Raw genomic sequence first — 22,500 nt, forward strand, 5'->3', positions numbered from 1 at the left:
GATAGGTAGGTAGGTAGGTAGGTAGGTAGGTAGGTAGTAGAAAGGTATGTAGGTAGGTAGGTTGTTAAATCTATCTATCTATCTATCTATCTATCTATATATATATATATATATATATATATATATATATATATATATATATAACAACCTACCTACCTACCTACCTACCTATCTATCTAGATATATAGCTAGATAGCTAAAAGCTAATTGATAGAATCGCAATCGATGTTAATAACATTCAGAGATGTCAATTACAGTGATGCTGAATAATGTCATAATCACATAATTTCACATTTTGTCTTCTCTGCTAAATGTCCCTTGTAGATGATATTCTACACCCAATATCTAATTTTTTAAAGTCAAAATCTATATCGGATTACGAAATAAAGACGTTATGTTGGTTATAAAATAAAAAAATATTTTAAAAGGTATTGTATATAACTATACCTAACCCTAATGCTACCCTGACTCTAACAACGTGGGGCGGGACATAGCCCAGTGGTAAAGCGCTCGCTCGATGCGCGGTCGGTCTGGGATCGATCCCTGTTGGTGGGCCCATTGGGCTATTTCTCGTTCCAGCCAGTGCATCACGACTGGTATAGCAAAGGCCGTGGTATGTACTACCCTGTCTGTCGGATGGTGCATATAAAAGAACCCTTGCTGCTAATCAAAAAGACTAGCCCATGAAGTGGCGACAGCGGGTTTCCTCTCTCAATATCCGTGTGGTCCTTAACCATATGTCTGACGCCATATAACCGTAAATAAAATGTGTTGAGTGCGTCGTAAAATAAAACGTCTTTCTTTTTCTTTCTAACAATGTTTTTTATTACTATTATTTGGTTTTGGTGGTGGTGATGGTTGTGGTGGTGGCGGCGATGGTGTGTGCGTGCGTGCGCTTTGTGTGTGTGTGTGTGTGTGTGTGGGGGGGGGGGTAATGAAGTTTTGCTTCATTATTATTATTAATATTATTATTTCTGATTTAATGACCGTCGTCATAATTCAATTATTGGTTTGATAAAATATGAATATTAAGTGAGAAATGATTGTTATATAGATGGCTAAGGAGAATGTTTAAGGAAAAGGAACGCATATATTTTCAGCTACTACTTTTTGGGGCCAATCAATAGGCCAATCTGCCTGTGATAGGACGCCTTTAAAAGCTTTGAGTAACTACGTAATACATAGAGATTACTACCTGAGTGGTACTTCGATTCCATTTATGTTACAACCAGTTGCTTTAAAACGTATTAAACGAGCAAACGAGTTGTAAGATAAATGCTATCTAACGAACACGAATGTAGCCTTCTATTTAAAGAATGTAACATTCTATTTAATGAATTTAGCCTTCTATTTTACGAATGTAACATTCTATTTAACGAATATAGCCTTCTATTTAACGAATGTAACATTCTATTTAATGAATGTAGCCTTCTATTTAACGAATATAGCCTTCTGTTTAACGAATGTAACATTCTATTTAACGAATGTAGCCTTCTGTTTAACGAATGTAACATTCTATTTAACGAATAAAGTATTTTATTTCACGAATCTAATATTATATTTCACGAATGTAGTATTCTCTTTGTAACATATCCTTTGAAGCCAGGTTTTAAGCAAATTTAAACGGATTTTTTTTTTCCAACAGGGAAATCAATGACATGTTAACTATACGTCACAGTGTAATCCATTTGGATCGTGCTTGTTTCATTGGGTGGTATGAAATTGGTGGCCTGGGCATCCAGTCGTACGTCTTTAAAATGTTATCACACGTACGTGTGTTCACGGTGTGTGTTACTAAAAATAACGAATGGTGTTCTCACCAATGGGTGTGCAGGAAACAATGTTACCTGTCGTCTTCAGAGAGTCGAGCTTCGTCTCCACCGTGGCCCAGTGTTCAACAGCTGAGCGGATCGGGTGCACGCTGGGACCGTGTTCACGTGACGGTAAAGAGTACGGTAACACGTGGCCGTTACCGTTACAGCTCGAGTCTTCACTTTCGCCCACTGCTTTCGAGGGACACGCACTGAAAAAAGAAACAAAAACGAAACAAATGTTGTATTTAACGACGCACTCAACACTCAACACTCAACACTCAACACTCGTTTAATTGGAGGGAAAATCTGCCTGCGAAACGAATATGTTAAAATGTAAGCGCCGAAAATCCCCGCGCGATTATAACCGTCCAAATATCCGACTATAGTCCACCCCATCCTCCTACAAAAATGTTAGGGGTTTTTTGTTTTGTTAATAATGTCAATTTGGTTTGACATAAGAAGAAACGTAAAAGTGTTTTGGAAATAATACTAAAATAATATATTTTGTGTGCAAGTTATAAAACAATCGGCTCATAAATAAATAACTTTGATAGTATGTAAAAAAGTCGTTCCGTGTGGGACGGACTATAGTTTTCGAAAGGCAAAGGACTCCGGCTAACAGTCGTGGTACAGGAAGAAGAAGAAGGTGTTTTTGTTTAACGACACCACTAGAGCACATTGATTAATTAAACATCGGCTATTGGATGCAAACATTTGGTAATTCTGACTCAACAGAGGAAACCGGCTACGTTTTCATAATGCAGCAAGGGATCTTTTATATGCACTTTCCCAAAGACAGGAAAGCATATACCACGGCCTTTGACCAGTTCCTAATGCAGCAAGGAATCTTTTATATGCACTTTCCCACAGACAGGAAAGCACATACTACGGTATTTGACCAGTTGCGGTGCACTGGTTGGAACGAGTAAAAACCCAATAAGTTGAATGGATCCACTGAGGTGGTTCGATCCTGCGACGCAAGCACCCGAGGCGCGCACTCAACCGACTGATTTAGATCCTGCCCCCGTGGTATTGGACAGTAAAACAATACGTACGGTTTACTCGATAGCCTCTTGAATTTGGTCAGCTTCACGTCCTGCAAAGAGATTACAATAAATTTCTTCAGATATGTATCATTATACATAAATGTTGGAAGATGATTTCTTCAATAATATACTCTGTCAAAAAAAGTAGGGGAACCTGAAATATTAAAATACACGTTTTGACCACAGACATCCTAGTAAGGCGTATCATAAAATATTGTTTGTTTCCGGTTACCCGACCGACCCTAATTTGAACCTGCCGACCATAAAACTTTTTTTCTATATCCAAAAATGTCTTTTTAATATAACAACGATTTCCACGAAAACATTCCAAAACTATCACAAGCACTAATTTGGTGTCATTTAGGGAATAACCCTACTGTGTTTTCCGATTTGCGGACGCATATTGGTGGTTTTACTGTCGCAAATTTAGTTTTATTGGCGACCCGTTTTCTTCTAACAATTGATTGATGGAGTTAATTCCCTTCAAATTGAAGTTCGGTAACTATTGTGAGATATCGGGCGAAGAGTCGAAAAAAAAAATTCACGAATATATGCGATCTTTTCCGATTTACTCTACATCTAGCGTAGCGAGGTGTTCCGAATAATAATAATAATAATAATAATAATAATAATAACTATTTAATGATTTACTCCAGCGACAAACTGGCTTTGTAGAAATTTAGTGACCTTCTGATAAACTAGGGAAGGGAATGTTTACCGATACTGATGGAGTTTACTGCCAAATCAAATGATTAAATATGTCAGTAAGATCTCGATGCGTTTCGTTATTTTTTGTAAGTGGTCACTGGGAACTTCGCGGGTTTCCGCTAAAAACAGTGTCAGAATGACCATGTGTTTGACGTCCAATAGCCGATGATATTAAAGATAAAAATAAATGTACTCTAGTGGCGTCGTTAAATAAAACAAACTTTACTTTTCAACATTCGTTTGAGCATCCTGAGCATTTGTACTGCATTTCTATTCATTGGACCAATTGATTGCTTCAAACCAAGTGTGTACTTTAATACTGGATGCATACAGAATAAATCTAACATTGCAAATTATAAAATTGGTAAGTCTACCATTTCTTTGATACACTAGGAAAGATAATATTCATTAAAAAAAAAAATGTTGGACAGATAAATATAGAACCCTTCTTTTCAGTTTTCATTAAAAGAAATTGTTATTTACTGGTTTCTATCCAAATCTGTCCTGGACCAGTACAGAAGTTAAGTGTTAGTATGAGAGTAAACCTTCTGCCTATTATTAAACAGCAAGGGGTCTTTTGTATGTACTTTCCCACAGATAGGTTAGCACCATGTTTCCCTCAAAATAAAAATGCCTTGCCTTTTATAAATTTATAAGTTGCCCATGTAAAAAGAAGCCTTTAAACACACCTATGTGGATAGTACTACATATTTCCTTTTTTTAATTAAGTTATGAAATAGATATAGAAAATAAAATGGCCAAAAGGTTTTTGTTCTTTTGAAAATTGTATAATGGAAAAAAAAGCCCTTATATTTAAAACTGCACATAAAATATTCCACCAAAACGTCACTTTACCACGCCTTACTTCATTTCTAGGGAAAAACTGTGATGAATGGTATTGTTGGTTTGCATAATGCATTTCTATACATGCAGAGGTTATTTTGGATACCGGTAGTCAACACCTTTATTTAATATCCATAAATAAAATTATCTTCCAAAATAAAATGTTTTTCCTACCTACCTACCCTATATTTTTCCAGCATGTAATAGGAAACAAGTAAAACATTTTTTTCGGCCTAAATAACGTTCAGGTCTGTTTATCAACACACCGAAACACATTCCATAGTTTGCACATGCATCACGCAGTTGCCCCGTACACGTGCGTGGGGTGTCATTCTCGATTTTGACAATTTCCAGGAAGGTCCATTAATAACTGTGGAACATTATTTCTGTCAATCTTTTTCATTCTGTTGATCATACAGTTGTTATTGTTTTGATTTTAGTCATTTTATTGTTTGAATTTGCGATTTACTAATAAAAAAACCCGTTAACTTTCAACTTTCACTTCTGACTCCAATTGTCCTTCAAGATCTTTGGTGGTCATAAAACCTACTGTAATACTGAACTACCGGTTGTAATGTTTTCCCAATTAATTCACTATTATCATATAACCATTCCCCACAGCTAATATATCTTACAATTTTGGCAATTGTAAATTCTTATTAGTTCCCCTACTTTTTTGAAGAGTATATTTTCATCATCAGAGATGTTGAAAGATGTTGGCATCTAAAAGGTCCGGTTACATTAATTCGCCTTTCCCTCAATGCCCTCAATCCACTCCCCAACCGTAATCGACGCATATATCATTACCATTAAAGTACGGATCGCACGACACTTGATTTAAAAAAAAAAAAAAAAAAAAAAAAAAAAACCCAATTAAATCCTATATATGTTTCTTCGAAAGTACGACATTATTACAGCTCGGTCGACTTACAAACATTATGATGACCAGAAACATATCGGCGATTTAGACACTGATATTTTAAACAAGAAAGTGAATTTAATATACGTGGGCATGAATTTATGCAAGGAGGGTCTAGACTGTAGCGACCGAAATTCAGGGGGGGGGGGGGTCCAATCATGTTCCTCTGGAAAATATATTGAAAAAGACAATTGCTTGAGCAGGCAGGGTTTTCGACTCCCAAAACCGGTGTCTTACTCTAGGCACGTGTAAATAGTGCGGCAGTAACTCGCTAACGCCACGTCTTACTCTAGGCACGTGTAAATAGTGCGGCAGTAACTCGGCTAACGCTTCGTCTTACTCTAGGCACGTGTAAATAGTGCGCCAGTAACTCGGCTAACGCCACGTCTTACTCTAGGCACGTGTAAATAGTGCGGCAGTAACTCGGTTAACACCATGTCTTACTCTAGGCACGTGTAAATAGTGCGCCAGTAACTCGGCTAACGCCACGTCTTACTCTAGGCACGTGTAAATAGTGCGGCAGTAACTCGGCTAACGCTTCGTCTTACTCTAGGCACGTGTAAATAGTGCGCCAGTAACTCGGCTAACGCCACGTCTTACTCTAGGCACGTGTAAATAGTGCGGCAGTAACTCGGTTAACACCATGTCTTACTCTAGGCACGTGTAAATAGTGCGGCAGTAACTCGGCTTTCTTTAACGTTGGATCGCCATGTCTTACTCTAACAACGTGTAAATAGTGCGGCAGTAACTCGGCTTTCTTTAACAATAGAACACCATGTCTTACACTAGGCACGTGTAAATAGTGCGCCAGTAACTCGGCTAACGCCACGTCTTACTCTAGGCACGTGTAAATAGTGCGGCAGTAACTCGGTTAACACCATGTCTTACTCTAGGCACGTGTAAATAGTCCGGCAGTAACTCTGCTTTCTTTAACGTTGGATCGCCATGTCTTACTCTAACAACGTGTAAATAGTGCGGCAGTAACTCTGCTTTCTTTAACGTTGGATCGCCATGTCTTACTCTAACAACGTGTAAATAGTGCGGCAGTAACTCGGCTTTCTTTAACGTTGGATCGCCATGTATTACTCTAACAACGTGTAAATAGTGCGGCAGTAACTGCGCTTTCTTTAACAATAGAACACCATGTCTTACTCTAGGCACGTGTAAATAGTGCGCCAGTAACTCTGCTAACACCATGTCTTACTATAGGCACGTGTAAATAGTGCGTAAATAGTGCTGCAGTAACTCGGCTAACGCCACGTCTTACTCTAGGCACGTGTAAATAGTGCAGCAGTAACTCGGCTAACACCTTGTCTTACTCTAGGCACGTGTAAATAGTGCGGCAGTAACTCGGCTTTCTTTAACGTTGGATCGCCATGTCTTACTCTAACAACGTGTAAATAGTGCGGCAGTAACTCTGCTTTCTTTAACGTTGGATCGCCATGTCTTACTCTAACAACGTGTAAATAGTGCGGCAGTAACTCGGCTAACGCCACGTCTTACTCTAGGCACGTGTAAATAGTGCGGCAGTAACTCGGTTAACACCATGTCTTACTCTAGGCACGTGTAAATAGTCCGGCAGTAACTCGGCTTTCTTTAACGTTGGATCGCCATGTCTTACTCTAACAACGTGTAAATAGTGCGGCAGTAACTCTGCTTTCTTTAACGTTGGATCGCCATGTCTTACTCTAACAACGTGTAAATAGTGCGGCAGTAACTCGGCTAACGCCACGTCTTACTCTAGGCACGTGTAAATAGTGCGGCAGTAACTCGGTTAACACCATGTCTTACTCTAGGCACGTGTAAATAGTCCGGCAGTAACTCGGCTTTCTTTAACGTTGGATCGCCATGTCTTACTCTAACAACGTGTAAATAGTGCGGCAGTAACTCTGCTTTCTTTAACGTTGGATCGCCATGTCTTACTCTAACAACGTGTAAATAGTGCGGCAGTAACTGCGCTTTCTTTAACAATAGAACACCATGTCTTACTCTAGGCACGTGTAAATAGTGCGTAAATAGTGCTGCAGTAACTCGGCTTTCTTTAACGTTGGATCGCCATGTCTTACTGTAACAACGTGTAAATAGTGCGGCAGTAACTCGGCTTTCTTTAACGTTGGATGGCCATGTATTACGCTAACAACGTGTAAATAGTGCGGCAGTAACTGCGCTTTCTTTAACAATAGAACACCATGTCTTACTCTAGGCACGTGTAAATAGTGCGCCAGTAACTCTGCTAACACCATGTCTTACTATAGGCACGTGTAAATAGTGCGTAAATAGTGCTGCAGTAACTCGGCTAACGCCACGTCTTACTCTAGGCACGTGTAAATAGTGCAGCAGTAACTCGGCTAACACCTTGTGTTACTCTAGGCACGTGTAAATAGTGCGCCAGTAACTCTGCTAACACCATGTCTTACTATAGGCACGTGTAAATAGTGCGTAAATAGTGCTGCAGTAACTCGGCTAACACCGTGTCTTACACTAGGCACGTGTAAATAGTGCAGCAGTAACTCGACTAACACCGTGTCTTACTCTAGGCACGTGTAAATAGTGCAGCAGTAACTCGGCTAACGCCGTGTCCTACTCTAGGCACGTGTAAATAGTGCAGCAGTAACTCGGCTAACGCCGTGTCCTACTCTAGGCACGTGTAAATAGTGCAGCAGTAACTCGGCTAACGCCGTGTCCTACTCTAGGCACGTGTAAATAGTGCAGCAGTAACTCGGCTAACGCCGTGTCTTACTCTAGGCACGTGTAAATAGTGCGGCAGTAACTCGGCTAACGCCGTGTCTTACTCTAGGCACGTGTAAATAGTGCGGCAGTAACTCGGCTAACGCCGTGTCCTACTCTAGGCACGTGTAAATAGTGCGGCAGTAACTCGACTAACGCCGTGTCTTACACTAGGCACGTGTAAATAGTGCGGCAGTAACTCGGCTAACGCCGTGTCTTACTCTAGGCACGTGTAAATAGTGCGGCAGTAACTCGGCTAACGCCGTGTCTTACTCTAGGCACGTGTAAATAGTGCGGCAGTAACTCGGCTAACGCCGTGTCCTACTCTAGGCACGTGTAAATAGTGCGGCAGTAACTCGACTAACGCCGTGTCTTACTCTAGGCACGTGTAAATAGTGCATCAGTAACTCGGCTAACGCCGTGTCTTACTCTAGGCACGTGTAAATAGTGCGGCAGTAACTCGGTTAACGCCGTGTCTTACTCTAGGCACGTGTAAATAGTGCGGCAGTAACTCGGCTAACGCCGTGTCCTACTCTAGGCACGTGTAAATAGTGCGGCAGTAACTCGCCTAACGCCAAGTCTTACACTAGGCACGTGTAAATAGTGCGGCAGTAACTCGGCTAACACCGTGTCTTACTAAAGGCACGTGTAAATAGTGCGGCAGTAACTTGGCTAACACCATGTCTTACTCTAGGCAGGTGTAAATAGTGCGGCAGTAACTCGGCTTTCCTCGTGTGCAGCTCTCCGTCTTTTATGGCGTGGTACACGAACTCGACGCGTCTCAGCAGGTTCTTGATGTCCCTGTCTGTCGTCTCGTTGGTCTTGGAATCGCGACACGCCTCCTGAAGGATGCTGGAACAGTTAAACAAAAGTTTGTTTTGTTTAACAACACCACTAGGGCACATTGATTTATTAATCATCACCTATTGGATGTCAAATACGTTGTAATTTTTGACGTAGTCTTAGTGAGGAAATACGCTACATTTTTCCATTAATAGCAAGGCATTTTTTTTATATACACCATTCCATAGACAGAGTAGCACATACCATGGCTTTGATATGCCAGTCTTGGTGCACTGGTTGGAATGAAAAATAGCTCAATGGGACCACCGACAGTGATCGATCCCAGACCAATCGCTTTACAACTTTTAAGACAGCCGTCACTACATGGGATACTCTTTCCGATTAGCAGCAAGGGATCTTTTATTTATGCTTCCCACAGGCAGGATAGCACAAACCATGGCCTTTGTTAAACCAGTTATGGATCACTGGTCGGTGCAAGTGGTTTACACCTACCCATTGAGCCTTGCACTCAGGGTTTGGAGTCGGTATCTGGATTAAAAATCCCATGCCTCGACTGGGATCCGAACCCAGTACCTACTAGCCTGTAGACCGATGGCTTAACCACGACGCCACCGAGGCCGTCACCACAACGTCTGATAAAACATGTGTAAATTAGGCATTCTAACATGACCTGCTCCTTTATGACTATCTCCGCCAGGAGCAATTCATGCTTGTTTCTTCACAGATAGAAAAATAATAACAGCTATTACCGGCAACGATGTTGTCGTGATTAAGCCATCGACATAAGGTTGGTAGGTACTGGGTTCGCAGCTCGGTACCGGCTCCCACCCAGAGTAAGTCTTAACGACTCGATGTTTAAGTGTAAGACATCACTACACCCTCTTTTCTCTCACGGACAACTAATAACTAACCCTCTGCCCTGGACAGACAGCCCAGATCGCTAAGGTGTGTGTGTGTGTGTGTGTGTGTGTGTGTGTGTGTGCCCAGGACAGCGTGCTTGAACCGTAATTGGATATAAGCATGAAAATAACTTGAAATTAAATGAAACAGCTATTAGTAAATGTGCTTAGTCTCTTACGCAACATCCGTCTTTATTCCCAACACCGCCGCCACCGTGTTCTTCTGCTGTTTGTACAGCTCACCCTCCAGAAAATTGAGATCCTGTAACATTTGAAACAAGGTCACTTGTAGTCGCACAAGACATAAACATGGAATGTAAAAACGTTTGTTTTGTTTAATGGAATGTAATGTTGTTTATAGTGTTGTACATAAAGTCTGTTTTCATTAACGACACTAGTTAATCATGGGCTATAGAATGTCAGACATTTGGTAATTCTGACACGTAGTCTTCAGGGGAAACCCGTATTGGCAAGGACTCTTTTATATGCTCTCTTCTACACATGTTAGCACATACCATGGTCTTTAATACACCAGCCGTAGGCCATTTGTTGAGACGAGGGACGGGGGGGGGGGGGGTCGGTGAACTGGTCCACCGATGGGATTCGATCCTATGACGCAAGTACCTAAGCCGTGGTATGTACTATCCTGTCTGTGGGATGGTGCATATCAAAGATCCTTTGCTACTAATGGAACAAAAGTAGTGGGTTTCCTCTTTAAGACTATATGTTAAAATTACCAAATGCCGATAATTAGTAAATAAATATGCTCTAGTGGTGTCGTTAAATAAAAGCAAACTGTTTTTTACTCAGGTGAACTCTCTACTAGAGTCAACCCATTGCACGGAAAATATGACGTCATACGGGGGGGGTGGGGGGTGATTAAGGACACCTCAGCACATTAACAGTCGTCTGTCTGCTGTCGTCATCTTGAGCCAGTGGAGAAGGATATCGGCTGTTGGATGTCAGTCATTTTGGTAATTTTGACATATAGACATAGACAGGAAACCCGCTACATTTTCCCATTAGTAACAAGGAATCTTCTCTATGCTCCATCCCACAGACAGCATTACGCAGACCACGGCCTTTGATAGACCAGTCGTGGTGCACTGGCTGGAACGAGAAATAGCCCAATGGCCCACCGACGGGGATCGATCCCGGACCAACGGCGCATCAGGCGAGCACTTTACCACTGGGTTACGTCCCAGCCCTATTTCGTTATAGAAATGTAGAAGAATTGTTTACATCCTAAAATAATTAATTTTAAAAAGATTTAGATTGTTATTATTATGTGGTGCCATTATATAATTTGTAACGAAATTCATCTTTAATTTGCATTAGGTGATTTGGCGAACGTGAGCTTAGTTTAAACAATATTATTTGTGTTTTCATTTTAACCGATGGGACTGGTCAGCAGGCATAGCCTATATAAATATATTTCCCTATTTTATACAATAGAGGTAATACATGGTCCACATGGACATGTTGAGAAAAATACAAAAGGTGCATTTAGTGTTGAGAAGAAAAAAAAACTATTGCAATTTTTACCTGTCAAAATATAAATATTTATCATCCATAAAAAGCTTTTGTAGGAGATATCGCTGGCACTATAATTTGCGATATTTTCGCAGGGGATATCGCTTCTTATAATCTTCATTGGTCAAACTTAAATCACAAGACAATGTTTTGTTACGTCACTGTGTATGTTTCAGCGCTAAACCTACCATTAGTGACGTCACGCCACTGTCGTTCTGCTAGTTAACGAGTCTACCGCTGACATTCAACCCACATTACTGACATTGTTTACAAGTGTCGCAAATGAAAAGAATGATAATGGATGATAAAAAGAATATCCCCTTTGTGTCTTGTGATATCATAATTTATCAGCACTGAAAATGAGACTATTGTCTTATAGTGTTAAGTTTAGATCAATCGTGTGATGTTATTTAAATTTATTATAATTATATAGGAGACACAATAACTGGAAATGTTCCGAATTTTCAAAGTGTACATAACATTAAGTGTGAAATCGACACCACTAGAGCACATTGATTAATTAATCACAGGCTATTGGATGTCAAACATTTGGTAATTCTGACTCGTAGTCATCAGATGAAATCTGCTACATTTTTCCTAATGCAGCAAGGGATCTTTTTTATGCACAGACAGGAAAGCATATACCACGACCTTTGACCAATTATGGTGCACTGGTTAGAACGAGAAAAAAAAAATCTGTATAATGGATCCACCGAGGTGGTTTGATCCTGCGATGCAAGCATCTCAAGCGAGCATTCAACCGACTGAGCTAAATCTCGCCCCGAAATAAAAGTGGAGAAATCGCTGACCTTTTCCAATAGGTAGTTGGCTCGTCTGAGTTGGTCGCAGCCTGTCCCGGCGTCCTGCCTCTCGCCCAGATCTCTCTGTTGTCGCAACTTCGTCACCTTCAGGTGCTCCTCGAGCGTCTGAAACAAATCGTATCTTAATAACAAGCAGGGCGGAGCAAGGGGGGAGGGAGGGGATAATATTGGTAGTAAATCTTAAGGTAGATATCATAATCAACATTACTCTCGTGATTCGTCATAATCGTACATTACTCACGTGACTAATCATGGTAATCGTGTATTACTTACAGGACTAATCATACGTTACTCACGTGACTCATCATCACAATCGTACATTACTCACGGGACTAAGCATACGTTACTCACGTGACTCATCATCACAATCGTGCATTACTCACGGGACTAAGCATACGTTACTCACGTGACTCATCATCATAATCGTGCATTACTCACGGGACTAATCATACGTTACTCACGTGACTCATCATCACAATCGTACATTACTCACGGGACTAAACATACGTTACTCACGTGACTCATCATCATAAGCATACATTACTCACGTGGATTTTTTTCATGGCAATCTCGTTACTCTTTCTTGACTCAGCTAGCTCCGTATTCAACTTATCAATCCTAAAACACAAAAATAAAGTGCGTTGTGAAACACGGTTCAAAACAAAGAAGACGATTATTTTTTTACCGACACCCCAGCACATTTTAACATAGTGTCTGCAGGAGAAGGATTTCGAGGATCCCCCCCCCCCTCCCCCCGGGCCCATATGTTATTTGTTTACATATATTTTTCTGAAGAGCATGTCGCGACACCTCCTAGACAGATTTCACACAATTTACTGTCACTGACTCTGACCGTGTGGTCGGTATACTCAGATTGTTGGATTACACCAATATCAGTTTGGTCAACCCTATTATCAAACTGCGGAAAATTGTGTATTGACTGTGGCGAGCAACATTTTTAGAGGAGTCATGCACCCTCGAAAAACATTTTTCAGCAGGGGTTTCGACCCACAAACCAGCCACACCACACTCAGGCCTGAACATAAAAGGAAACTGCGTTTACAGATAAACAGCAAGATGGATGGATGGATGGACAAAACATCTTCAGCAACTCTTCTTCTTCTTTTTTTTTTTTTTTTTTTTTTTTTTTTTGGGGGGGGGTCACTCATCAGACACCACTAGAACACATTGATTAATTGATCATATAGCCTTAGAGGAAACCCGCTACGTTGTTCCATTAGTAGAAAGGGATCTGTTATATACACAGACAGGGTAGCACATACCACGGCCTTTGATATACCATTCGTGGTACACTAGCTGGAATGAGAAACAGCCCAATGGCCTACCGACGAGAATCGATCCCAGATCGACCGCGCATCATGCGAGCGCGTTATCGTTGAGCTACGTCCTCCGCATAGACCCACCAACCCAACTGATCACCAGATACTGGAGGTCAATCATTTGGTAATTATAACACGTGACCATATATTTTACCACAAACAGCACAGCACATACCACGGCCTTTGATATACCATTCGTGGGACAATGGTTTGCACTGGGAAAGCCAAAACTTAATGCTAGACTCAGATTAACAGCTGTCACGACTGAGTTGACAAACTCGCCAGATGCGTTGTAATTTCCCTCACTCCCAATTTACGACGTGTGCGCTCAGATTAACAACCAACCGGTCGTATACAACTCGGCCGTAGGAGTTCTATACGCCGCTAATCGAGTTGTAAGAACGCTCACACTAGCAACTACAACTCGGATGTAGGAGTTATATACGGCGCTAAGCGAGTTGTAAGAACGCTCACACTAGCAACTACAACTCGGCCGTAGGAGTTATATACGGCGCTAATCGAGTTGTACGAACGCTCACACTAGCAACTACAACTCGGCCGTAGGAGTTATATACGGCGCTAAGCGAGTTGTAAGAACGCTCACACTAGCAACTACAACTCGGCCGTAGGAGTTCTATACGGCGCTAAGCGAGTTGTAAGAACGCTCACACTAGCAACTACAACTCGGCCGTAGGAGTTACATACGGCGCTAAGCGAGTTGTAAGAACGCTCACACTAGCAACTACAACTCGGCCGTAGGAGTTATATACGGCGCTAAGCGAGTTGTAAGAACGCTCACACTAGCAACTGGACAGTCGTAAAAGTCGAGTTGGTAGCCTAAGACTAGCATAATGTCAACAAACAGTTGCCTTCAGATTATAGTTTAAAGTGTAAATTTTTCCATTTAGAAGAAAATCAAGTTCATAGGAATGAAAGGTTTACGTTATAAAATGGACACTTGTTTTTTTAGATGTAAAGTATACATCTAAATAATTTTATTCTTAGTTTGTTTTGTTGTTATTTTTCGGGGTGTTTTTTTCGGTTGTTTTGCCTTTAGCAAAATTATAAAACTCAATTTTGACTAAGAACATTTGGACACAAAAAAAATATTTATGACTTACTGAATGTTTAAGGGTATAACATGACTTACTGAATGTTTAAGGGTATAACGTGACTTACTGAATGTTTAAGGGTATAACATGACTTACTGCATGTTTAAGGGTATAACGTGACTTACTGCATGTTTAAGGGTATAACATAACTTACTGAATGTTTAAGGGTATAACATGACTTACTGAATGTTTAAGGGTATAACATGACTTACTGCATGTTTAAGGGTATAACTTGACTTACTGAATGTTTAAGGGTATAACATGACTTACTGAATGTTTAAGGGTATAACGTGACTTACAGCATGTTTAAGGGTATAACGTGACTTACTGCATGTTTAAGGGTATAACGTGACTTACTGAATGTTTAAGGGTATAACATGACTTACTGAATGTTTAAGGGTATAACGTGACTTACTGCATGTTTAAGGGTATAACATAACTTACTGAATGTTTAAGGGTATAACATGACTTACTGAATGTTTAAGGGTATAACATGACTTACTGCATGTTTAAGGGTATAACTTGACTTACTGAATGTTTAAGGGTATAACTTGACTTACTGAATGTTTAAGGGTATAACGTGACTTACAGCATGTTTAAGGGTATAACGTGACTTACTGCATGTTTAAGGGTATAACGTGACTTACTGAATGATTAAGGGTATAACGTGACTTACTGCATGTTTAAGGGTATAACGTGACTTACTGAATGTTTAAGGGTATAACTTGACTTACTGCATGTTTAAGGGTATAACGTGACTTACTGCATGTTTAAGGGTATAACGTGACTTACTGAATGTTTAAGGGTATAACGTGACTTACTGAATGTTTAAGGGTATAACTTGACTTACTGCATGTTTAAGGGTATAACGTGACTTACTGAATGTTTAAGGGTATAACGTGACTTACTGAATGTTTAAGGGTATAACGTGACTTACTGCATGTTTAAGGGTATAACGTGACTTACTGAATGTTTAAGGGTATAACGTGACTTACTGCATGTTTAAGGGTATAACGTGACTTACTGCATGTTTAAGGGTATAACGTGACTTACTGCATGTTTAAGGGTATAACTTGACTTACTGCATGTTTAAGGGTATAACGTGACTTACTGAATGTTTAAGGGTATAACGTGACTTACTGCATGTTTAAGTGTGTAACGTGACTTACTGCATGTTTAAGTGTGTAACGTGACTTACTGCATGTTTAAGTGTGTAACGTGACTTACTGAATGTTTAAGGGTATAACGTGACTTACTGCATGTTTAAGGGTATAACTTGACTTACTGCATGTTTAAGGGTATAACGTGACTTACTGCATGTTTAAGGGTATAACGTGACTTACTGAATGTTTAAGGGTATAACATGACTTACTGCATGTTTAAGGGTATAACTTGACTTACTGCATGTTTAAGGGTATATCTTGACTTACTGCATGTTTAAGGGTATAACGTGACTTACTGAATGATTAAGGGTATAACGTGACTTACTGAATGATTAAGGGTATAACGTAACTTACTGCATGTTTAAGGGTATAACGTGACTTACTGCATGTTTAAGGGTATAACATGACTTACTGAATGTTTAAGGGTATAACGTGACTTACTGCATGTTTAAGGGTATAACGTGACTTACTGAATGATTAAGGGTATAACGTGACTTACTGCATGTTTAAGGGTATAACGTGACTTACTGAATGTTTAAGGGTATAACGTGACTTACTGCATTTTTAAGGGTATAACGTGACTTACTGCATGTTTAAGGGTATAACGTGACTTACTGCATGTTTAAGGGTATAACATAACTTACTGAATGTTTAAGGGTATAACATGACTTACTGAATGTTTAAGGGTATAACATGACTTACTGCATGTTTAAGGGTATAACTTGACTTACTGAATGTTTAAGGGTATAACATGACTTACTGAATGTTTAAGGGTATAACGTGACTTACAGCATGTTTAAGGGTATAACGTGACTTACTGCATGTTTAAGGGTATAACGTGACTTACTGAATGTTTAAGGGTATAACATGACTTACTGAATGTTTAAGGGTATAACGTGACTTACTGCATGTTTAAGGGTATAACATAACTTACTGAATGTTTAAGGGTATAACATGACTTACTGAATGTTTAAGGGTATAACATGACTTACTGCATGTTTAAGGGTATAACTTGACTTACTGAATGTTTAAGGGTATAACTTGACTTACTGAATGTTTAAGGGTATAACGTGACTTACAGCATGTTTAAGGGTATAACGTGACTTACTGCATGTTTAAGGGTATAACGTGACTTACTGAATGTTTAAGGGTATAACGTGACTTACTGCATGTTTAAGTGTGTAACGTGACTTACTGCATGTTTAAGGGTATAACGTGACTTACTGCATGTTTAAGGGTATAACTTGACTTACTGCATGTTTAAGGGTATAACGTGACTTACTGAATGTTTAAGGGTATAACGTGACTTACTGCATGTTTAAGTGTGTAACGTGACTTACTGCATGTTTAAGTGTGTAACGTGACTTACTGCATGTTTAAGTGTGTAACGTGACTTACTGAATGTTTAAGGGTATAACGTGACTTACTGCATGTTTAAGGGTATAACTTGACTTACTGCATGTTTAAGGGTATAACGTGACTTACTGCATGTTTAAGGGTATAACGTGACTTACTGAATGTTTAAGGGTATAACATGACTTACTGCATGTTTAAGGGTATAACTTGACTTACTGCATGTTTAAGGGTATATCTTGACTTACTGCATGTTTAAGGGTATAACGTGACTTACTGAATGATTAAGGGTATAACGTGACTTACTGAATGATTAAGGGTATAACGTAACTTACTGCATGTTTAAGGGTATAACGTGACTTACTGCATGTTTAAGGGTATAACATGACTTACTGAATGTTTAAGGGTATAACGTGACTTACTGCATGTTTAAGGGTATAACGTGACTTACTGAATGATTAAGGGTATAACGTGACTTACTGCATGTTTAAGGGTATAACGTGACTTACTGAATGTTTAAGGGTATAACGTGACTTACTGCATTTTTAAGGGTATAACGTGACTTACTGCATGTTTAAGGGTATAACGTGACTTACTGCATGTTTAAGGGTATAACGTGACTTACTGCATGTTTAAGGGTATAACGTGACTTACTGAATGTTTAAGGGTATAACGTGACTTACTGAATGATTAAGGGTATAACGTGACTTACTGAATGATTAAGGGTATAACGTGACTTACTGAATGATTAAGGGTATAACGTGACTTACTGAATGATTAAGGGTATAACGTGACGTACTGAATGATTAAGGGTATAACGTGACTTACTGAATGATTAAGGGTATAACGTGACTTACTGAATGTTCGCGTCTTCCAGTATTCTTCTCTTCTCTCTCTCCCACAGTTGTACGGTGTTCATTCTCTGGAGTCTGAAAAGAAAACCAACCCCAGACATAAAACATTTTTACAAACATTATAAAAAAATGACCAAAACTAATAGTAATAAAAAAAAAAAAAAAAAAAAATAATAATAAAAAAAAAAAAAAAAATAATAATAATGTTTTTCTACAGTTTTATCAACTGAAACATTAAATATTTTTAAAAAACCCACACGACCCAGAAAAAAAAAAAATTAAAAAAAAAAACCCTCATAAAAAATACCCCTTGAAGATACAGCATGTAGTTGTTTTATTTAACCGCATCAAGGAGCACATTGATTAATTGACTACTGGCTATTGAATGTCAGATATTCGATTCTTTGATTTTGCTTTCCCTGGGCAAGATTAGCTTTCCGTGATGTAATATATATAGTATATTACATGAATGATCATTAGATACCATTTATCTTACAAGGAGTTGCTTCAAAACGTATCTAACGAGCGGACACGAATGAAGTATTCTATTTGTCACATATATCTTTAAAAAAAAATTAAACGTCTTTTCCAACTAAAACATGCATACGGCCCTACCGCTCGTAATCAGCTTATACGTCACTGATAAATCAATTTCGGTTAACGTATACCGCAAAGAGTACTCGAATTCAAGTGATTGGTTTTGTGTTTTTTCTTTCTCTTTTTCATCATTGAATAATTTCGGCAGCCAGTCGTATGTGTTTAGATTGTTATCACACGTATTCAGAACAGTCGTATGTGTTTAGATTGTTATCACACGTATTCAGAACAGACGTATGTGTTTAGATTGTTATCACACGTATTCAGAACCGTCGTATGTGTTTAGATTGTTACACACGTATTCGGAACAGTCGTATGTGTTTACATTGTTATCACACGTATTCAGAACAGACATATGTGTTTAGATTGTTACACGTATTCAGAACAGTCGTATGTGTTTAGATTGTTACACACGTATTCGGAACAGTCGTATGTGTTTAGATTGTTATCACACGTATTCAGAACAGACGTATGTGTTTAGATTGTTACACACGTATTCGGAACAGTCGTATGTGTTTAGATTGTTAAACACGTATTCGGAACAGTCGTATGTGTTTAGATTGTTATCACACGTATTCAGAACAGACGTATGTGTTTAGATTGTTACACGTATTCAGATATCACTAATGATGTTCTTACCAACGATTGAGTAAGAAACTTCTGATACAGTTTAGTCAATGTGTTTTGTTTAACGACACCACTGGAGCACATTGCTTAATTCATTATCAGCTATTTAATGGTAAATCCAGTTTTGAATTTTAAAAGAAGTACACTGAGTTAGTAACAGGAAAAAGCAGGATTTATTTTGTTTGGGGGGGGGTGGGTACAAGCAAACGTTTTTACTAGGGATGAAAAATCAGAATAGTCCCTAGAATTAAATATTAAACATCATGACGGGGTTTCATGTCAAAGGCTGTGGTATGTGTTATCCTGTATGTGGAATGATGCATATAAACGATCCCTTGCTACAAATGGAATATGTAGAGGGTTTACTCTCTAAGACTATATGTCAAAATTACCAAATGATTGACATCAAACAGCTGATGATTAGTAAATAATTCTGACACATAGTCGAGAGGAAACCCGTAACTTGATCAATTCGTAGCAAGGATTCGTTTATATCACAATCCCATAGACAGGATAGCACATACCACGGCATTTGATATATCAGTCGTGGTGCACTGGCTTGTGCAAGAAATAAACTAATGGTCCCATCGACGGGGTTCGATCCCAGTGCGACTGGGCAGCAGGCGAGCGCTTTACCAGTAGACTATGAGAAAAAAGTGTGTTTGTTATTGTTTAACGACACCACTTGAACACATTGATGAATTAATCATCGGCTATTGGATGTCAAACATTCGCTAACTCGTAGTCAACAGAAGAAACCCGCAAGGGATCTTTTATATGCGCTTTTCCACATACAGAGAAGCACATACCACGGCCTTTGACCAGTTGTGGTGCACTGGCTGGAACGAGAAAAGCCGAATCAGTTGAACGGATTCACTGAGGTGGTTCGATCCTGCGGCGCAAGCACCTCAGGCGAGCGCCCCACCCGCCGTTCAAATCCCGCCCCCGGTCTGTGAGAAAGTGCTTACTCAGCGATCTTGTTGCTCTTCTCCAGCACGACGGACTCGTAGTAGAGGATGGAGCACTTGACTTTCTTCAGCTCCATACTCTCCATGCTGTGAGAGATCCTCTCATCCCGGTACTTTATCTCGCCGTCGAAATACTGCCCTGAAAATAACAACAGTTACGTACGTGGTGTCAACAGAGAAATACTGGCCTGCTGATAGCACCATTTGCGTACGTGATATCAATATCGAAATACTGCCCTGAAAATAACAACAGTTACGTACGTGGTGTCAAAGAGAAATACTGGCCTGCTGATAGCACCACATGCGTACGTGATATCAATATCGAAATACTGCCCTGAAAATAACAACAGTTACGTACGTGGTGTCAACAGAGAAATACTGGCCTGCTGATAGCACCATTTGCGTACGTGATATCAATATCGAAATACTGCCCTGAAAATAACAACAGTTACGTACGTGGTGTCAAAGAGAAATACTGGCCTGCTGATAGCACCACTTGCGTACGTGATATCAATATCGAAATACTGCCCTGAAAATAACAACAGTTACGTACGTGGTGTCAACAGAGAAATACTGGCCTGCTGATAGCACCACTTGCGTACGTGATATCAATATCGAAATACTGCCCTGAAAATAACAACAGTTACGTACGTGGTGTCAACAGAGAAATACTGGCCTGCTGATAGCACCACTTGCGTACGTGATATCAATATCGAAATACTGCCCTGAAAATAACAACAGTTACGTACGTGGTGTCAACAGAGAAATACTGGCCTGCTGATAGCACCACTTGTGTACGTGATATCAATATCGAAATACTGCCCTGAAAATAACAACAGTTACGTACGTGGTGTCAACAGAGAAATACTGGCCTGCTGATAGCACCACTTGCGTACGTGATATCAACATCGAAATACTGCCCTGAAAATAACAACAGTTACGCACGTGGTGTCAACAGAGAAATATTGCCCTGCTGATAGCACCAGTTGCGTAAGTGATATCGACATCAAAATACTGCCCTGAAAATAGCAAGTTATGCACGTGGTGTCAACAGAGAAATATTGTCCTGCTGATAGCACCAGTTGTGTACGTGATATCGACTTCAAAATACTGCCCTGAAAATAGCAAGTTACGTACGTGATGTCAACAGAGATATATTGCCCTGCTGATAGCACCAGTTGTGTACGTGATATCAACATCGAAATACTGCTCCGAAAATAACAACAGTTACGCACGTGGTGTCAACAGAGAAATATTGCCCTGCTGATAGCACCACTTGTGTACGTGATATCAATATCGAAATACTGCTCCGAAAATAACAACAGTTACGCACGTGGTGTTAACACAGAAATATTGCCCTGCTGATAGCACCACTTGCGTAAGTGATATCGACATTGAAATACTGCCCTGAAAATAGCACCAGTGACGTACGTTATATCAACATCGAAAAACTGACCTAATGATAGCACCAGTTACATAGGTGATATCAACATCGAAATACTGCCCTGAACATATCACCAGTTTGCGTACGTGATATCAACATCGAAATATTGCCCTGAACATAGCACCAGTTACATAGATGATATCAACATCGAAATACTGCCCTGAACATATCACCAATTTACATGATGCCAACATCGAAATACTGTCGTGAAAATAGCATCAGTTACGTTCATGATGTGATCATGTCAACAGTCAGCTACTGACCAGGGGCCTAATTCACAAAGGTCTCTTAGGCTCTGCTAGACAACAAACCATCCTCTTTGCAAGTCTTTTAGCATCGCACTACGAGATCGCAAAGTTGCGAGAGATTAGTGAATTGGGCCTCTGAACATATTACCCGTTATGTTCGTGATGCCAACAGATAAATACTGCTTTAAAATATCGCCAGTTTGTTATGCGATTTCTACATCGAAATACTGCCCTGAAGATATCACCAAATACATTATTGATGTCAATATCGAAATGTTACGCTGGAAATATCGCCAAATATGTACTTCATGTCAACATCAAACGCGTATACTGAAAATATGACCAGTTATGTACGTGATGCCAATGGTGCACTGAATACCTCAGCATAATATACGTAATTCAGTTCACTGAAAATATAACAACTATAAACTATACTTGATCTCACCATCAATACAGAGACCTGAAGGTAGCACGAAACACGTTATCTCTTACTTGCGACAGACAACAGCTATCGTCCCTGTAATTGTGAGGTCTGATTCATAAAGCTATCTTAAACTCTTTTAAACACCATTGCATCGTGTTATGAAGTATTTTTACATTACACTTAGAGACTGGAGGATTGCGAGAGTTTAGTGAATACAATTTGTTTGTTTTGTTTAATGAAATTGAAGCATATTGAA

At 39.6% G+C, this 22,500-nt stretch overlaps 1 protein-coding gene across 2 annotated transcripts in view; it reads right to left on the reverse strand.

Annotated features, from left to right (window-relative positions):
• LOC121376008 overlaps positions 1 to 22,500 on the reverse strand; it is an 87,423-nt gene that overhangs the window by 9,494 nt on the left and 55,429 nt on the right. For both annotated transcript variants that reach the window (XM_041503775.1, XM_041503767.1), the window contains exons 6-13: positions 20,129 to 20,267; positions 17,940 to 18,011; positions 12,663 to 12,732; positions 12,103 to 12,219; positions 9,940 to 10,022; positions 8,747 to 8,909; positions 2,870 to 2,910; positions 1,848 to 2,023 (exon numbers count right to left, since the gene is read on the reverse strand). In XM_041503775.1, the coding sequence (XP_041359709.1) occupies positions 1,848 to 2,023; positions 2,870 to 2,910; positions 8,747 to 8,909; positions 9,940 to 10,022; positions 12,103 to 12,219; positions 12,663 to 12,732; positions 17,940 to 18,011; positions 20,129 to 20,267 (861 nt within the window). The remainder of the gene's footprint in view (positions 1 to 1,847; positions 2,024 to 2,869; positions 2,911 to 8,746; positions 8,910 to 9,939; positions 10,023 to 12,102; positions 12,220 to 12,662; positions 12,733 to 17,939; positions 18,012 to 20,128; positions 20,268 to 22,500) is intronic.

The sequence above is a fragment of the Gigantopelta aegis genome, chromosome 1 (assembly GCF_016097555.1).
Source record: "Gigantopelta aegis isolate Gae_Host chromosome 1, Gae_host_genome, whole genome shotgun sequence".
Lineage (NCBI taxonomy): Eukaryota > Metazoa > Mollusca > Gastropoda > Neomphalida > Peltospiridae > Gigantopelta > Gigantopelta aegis.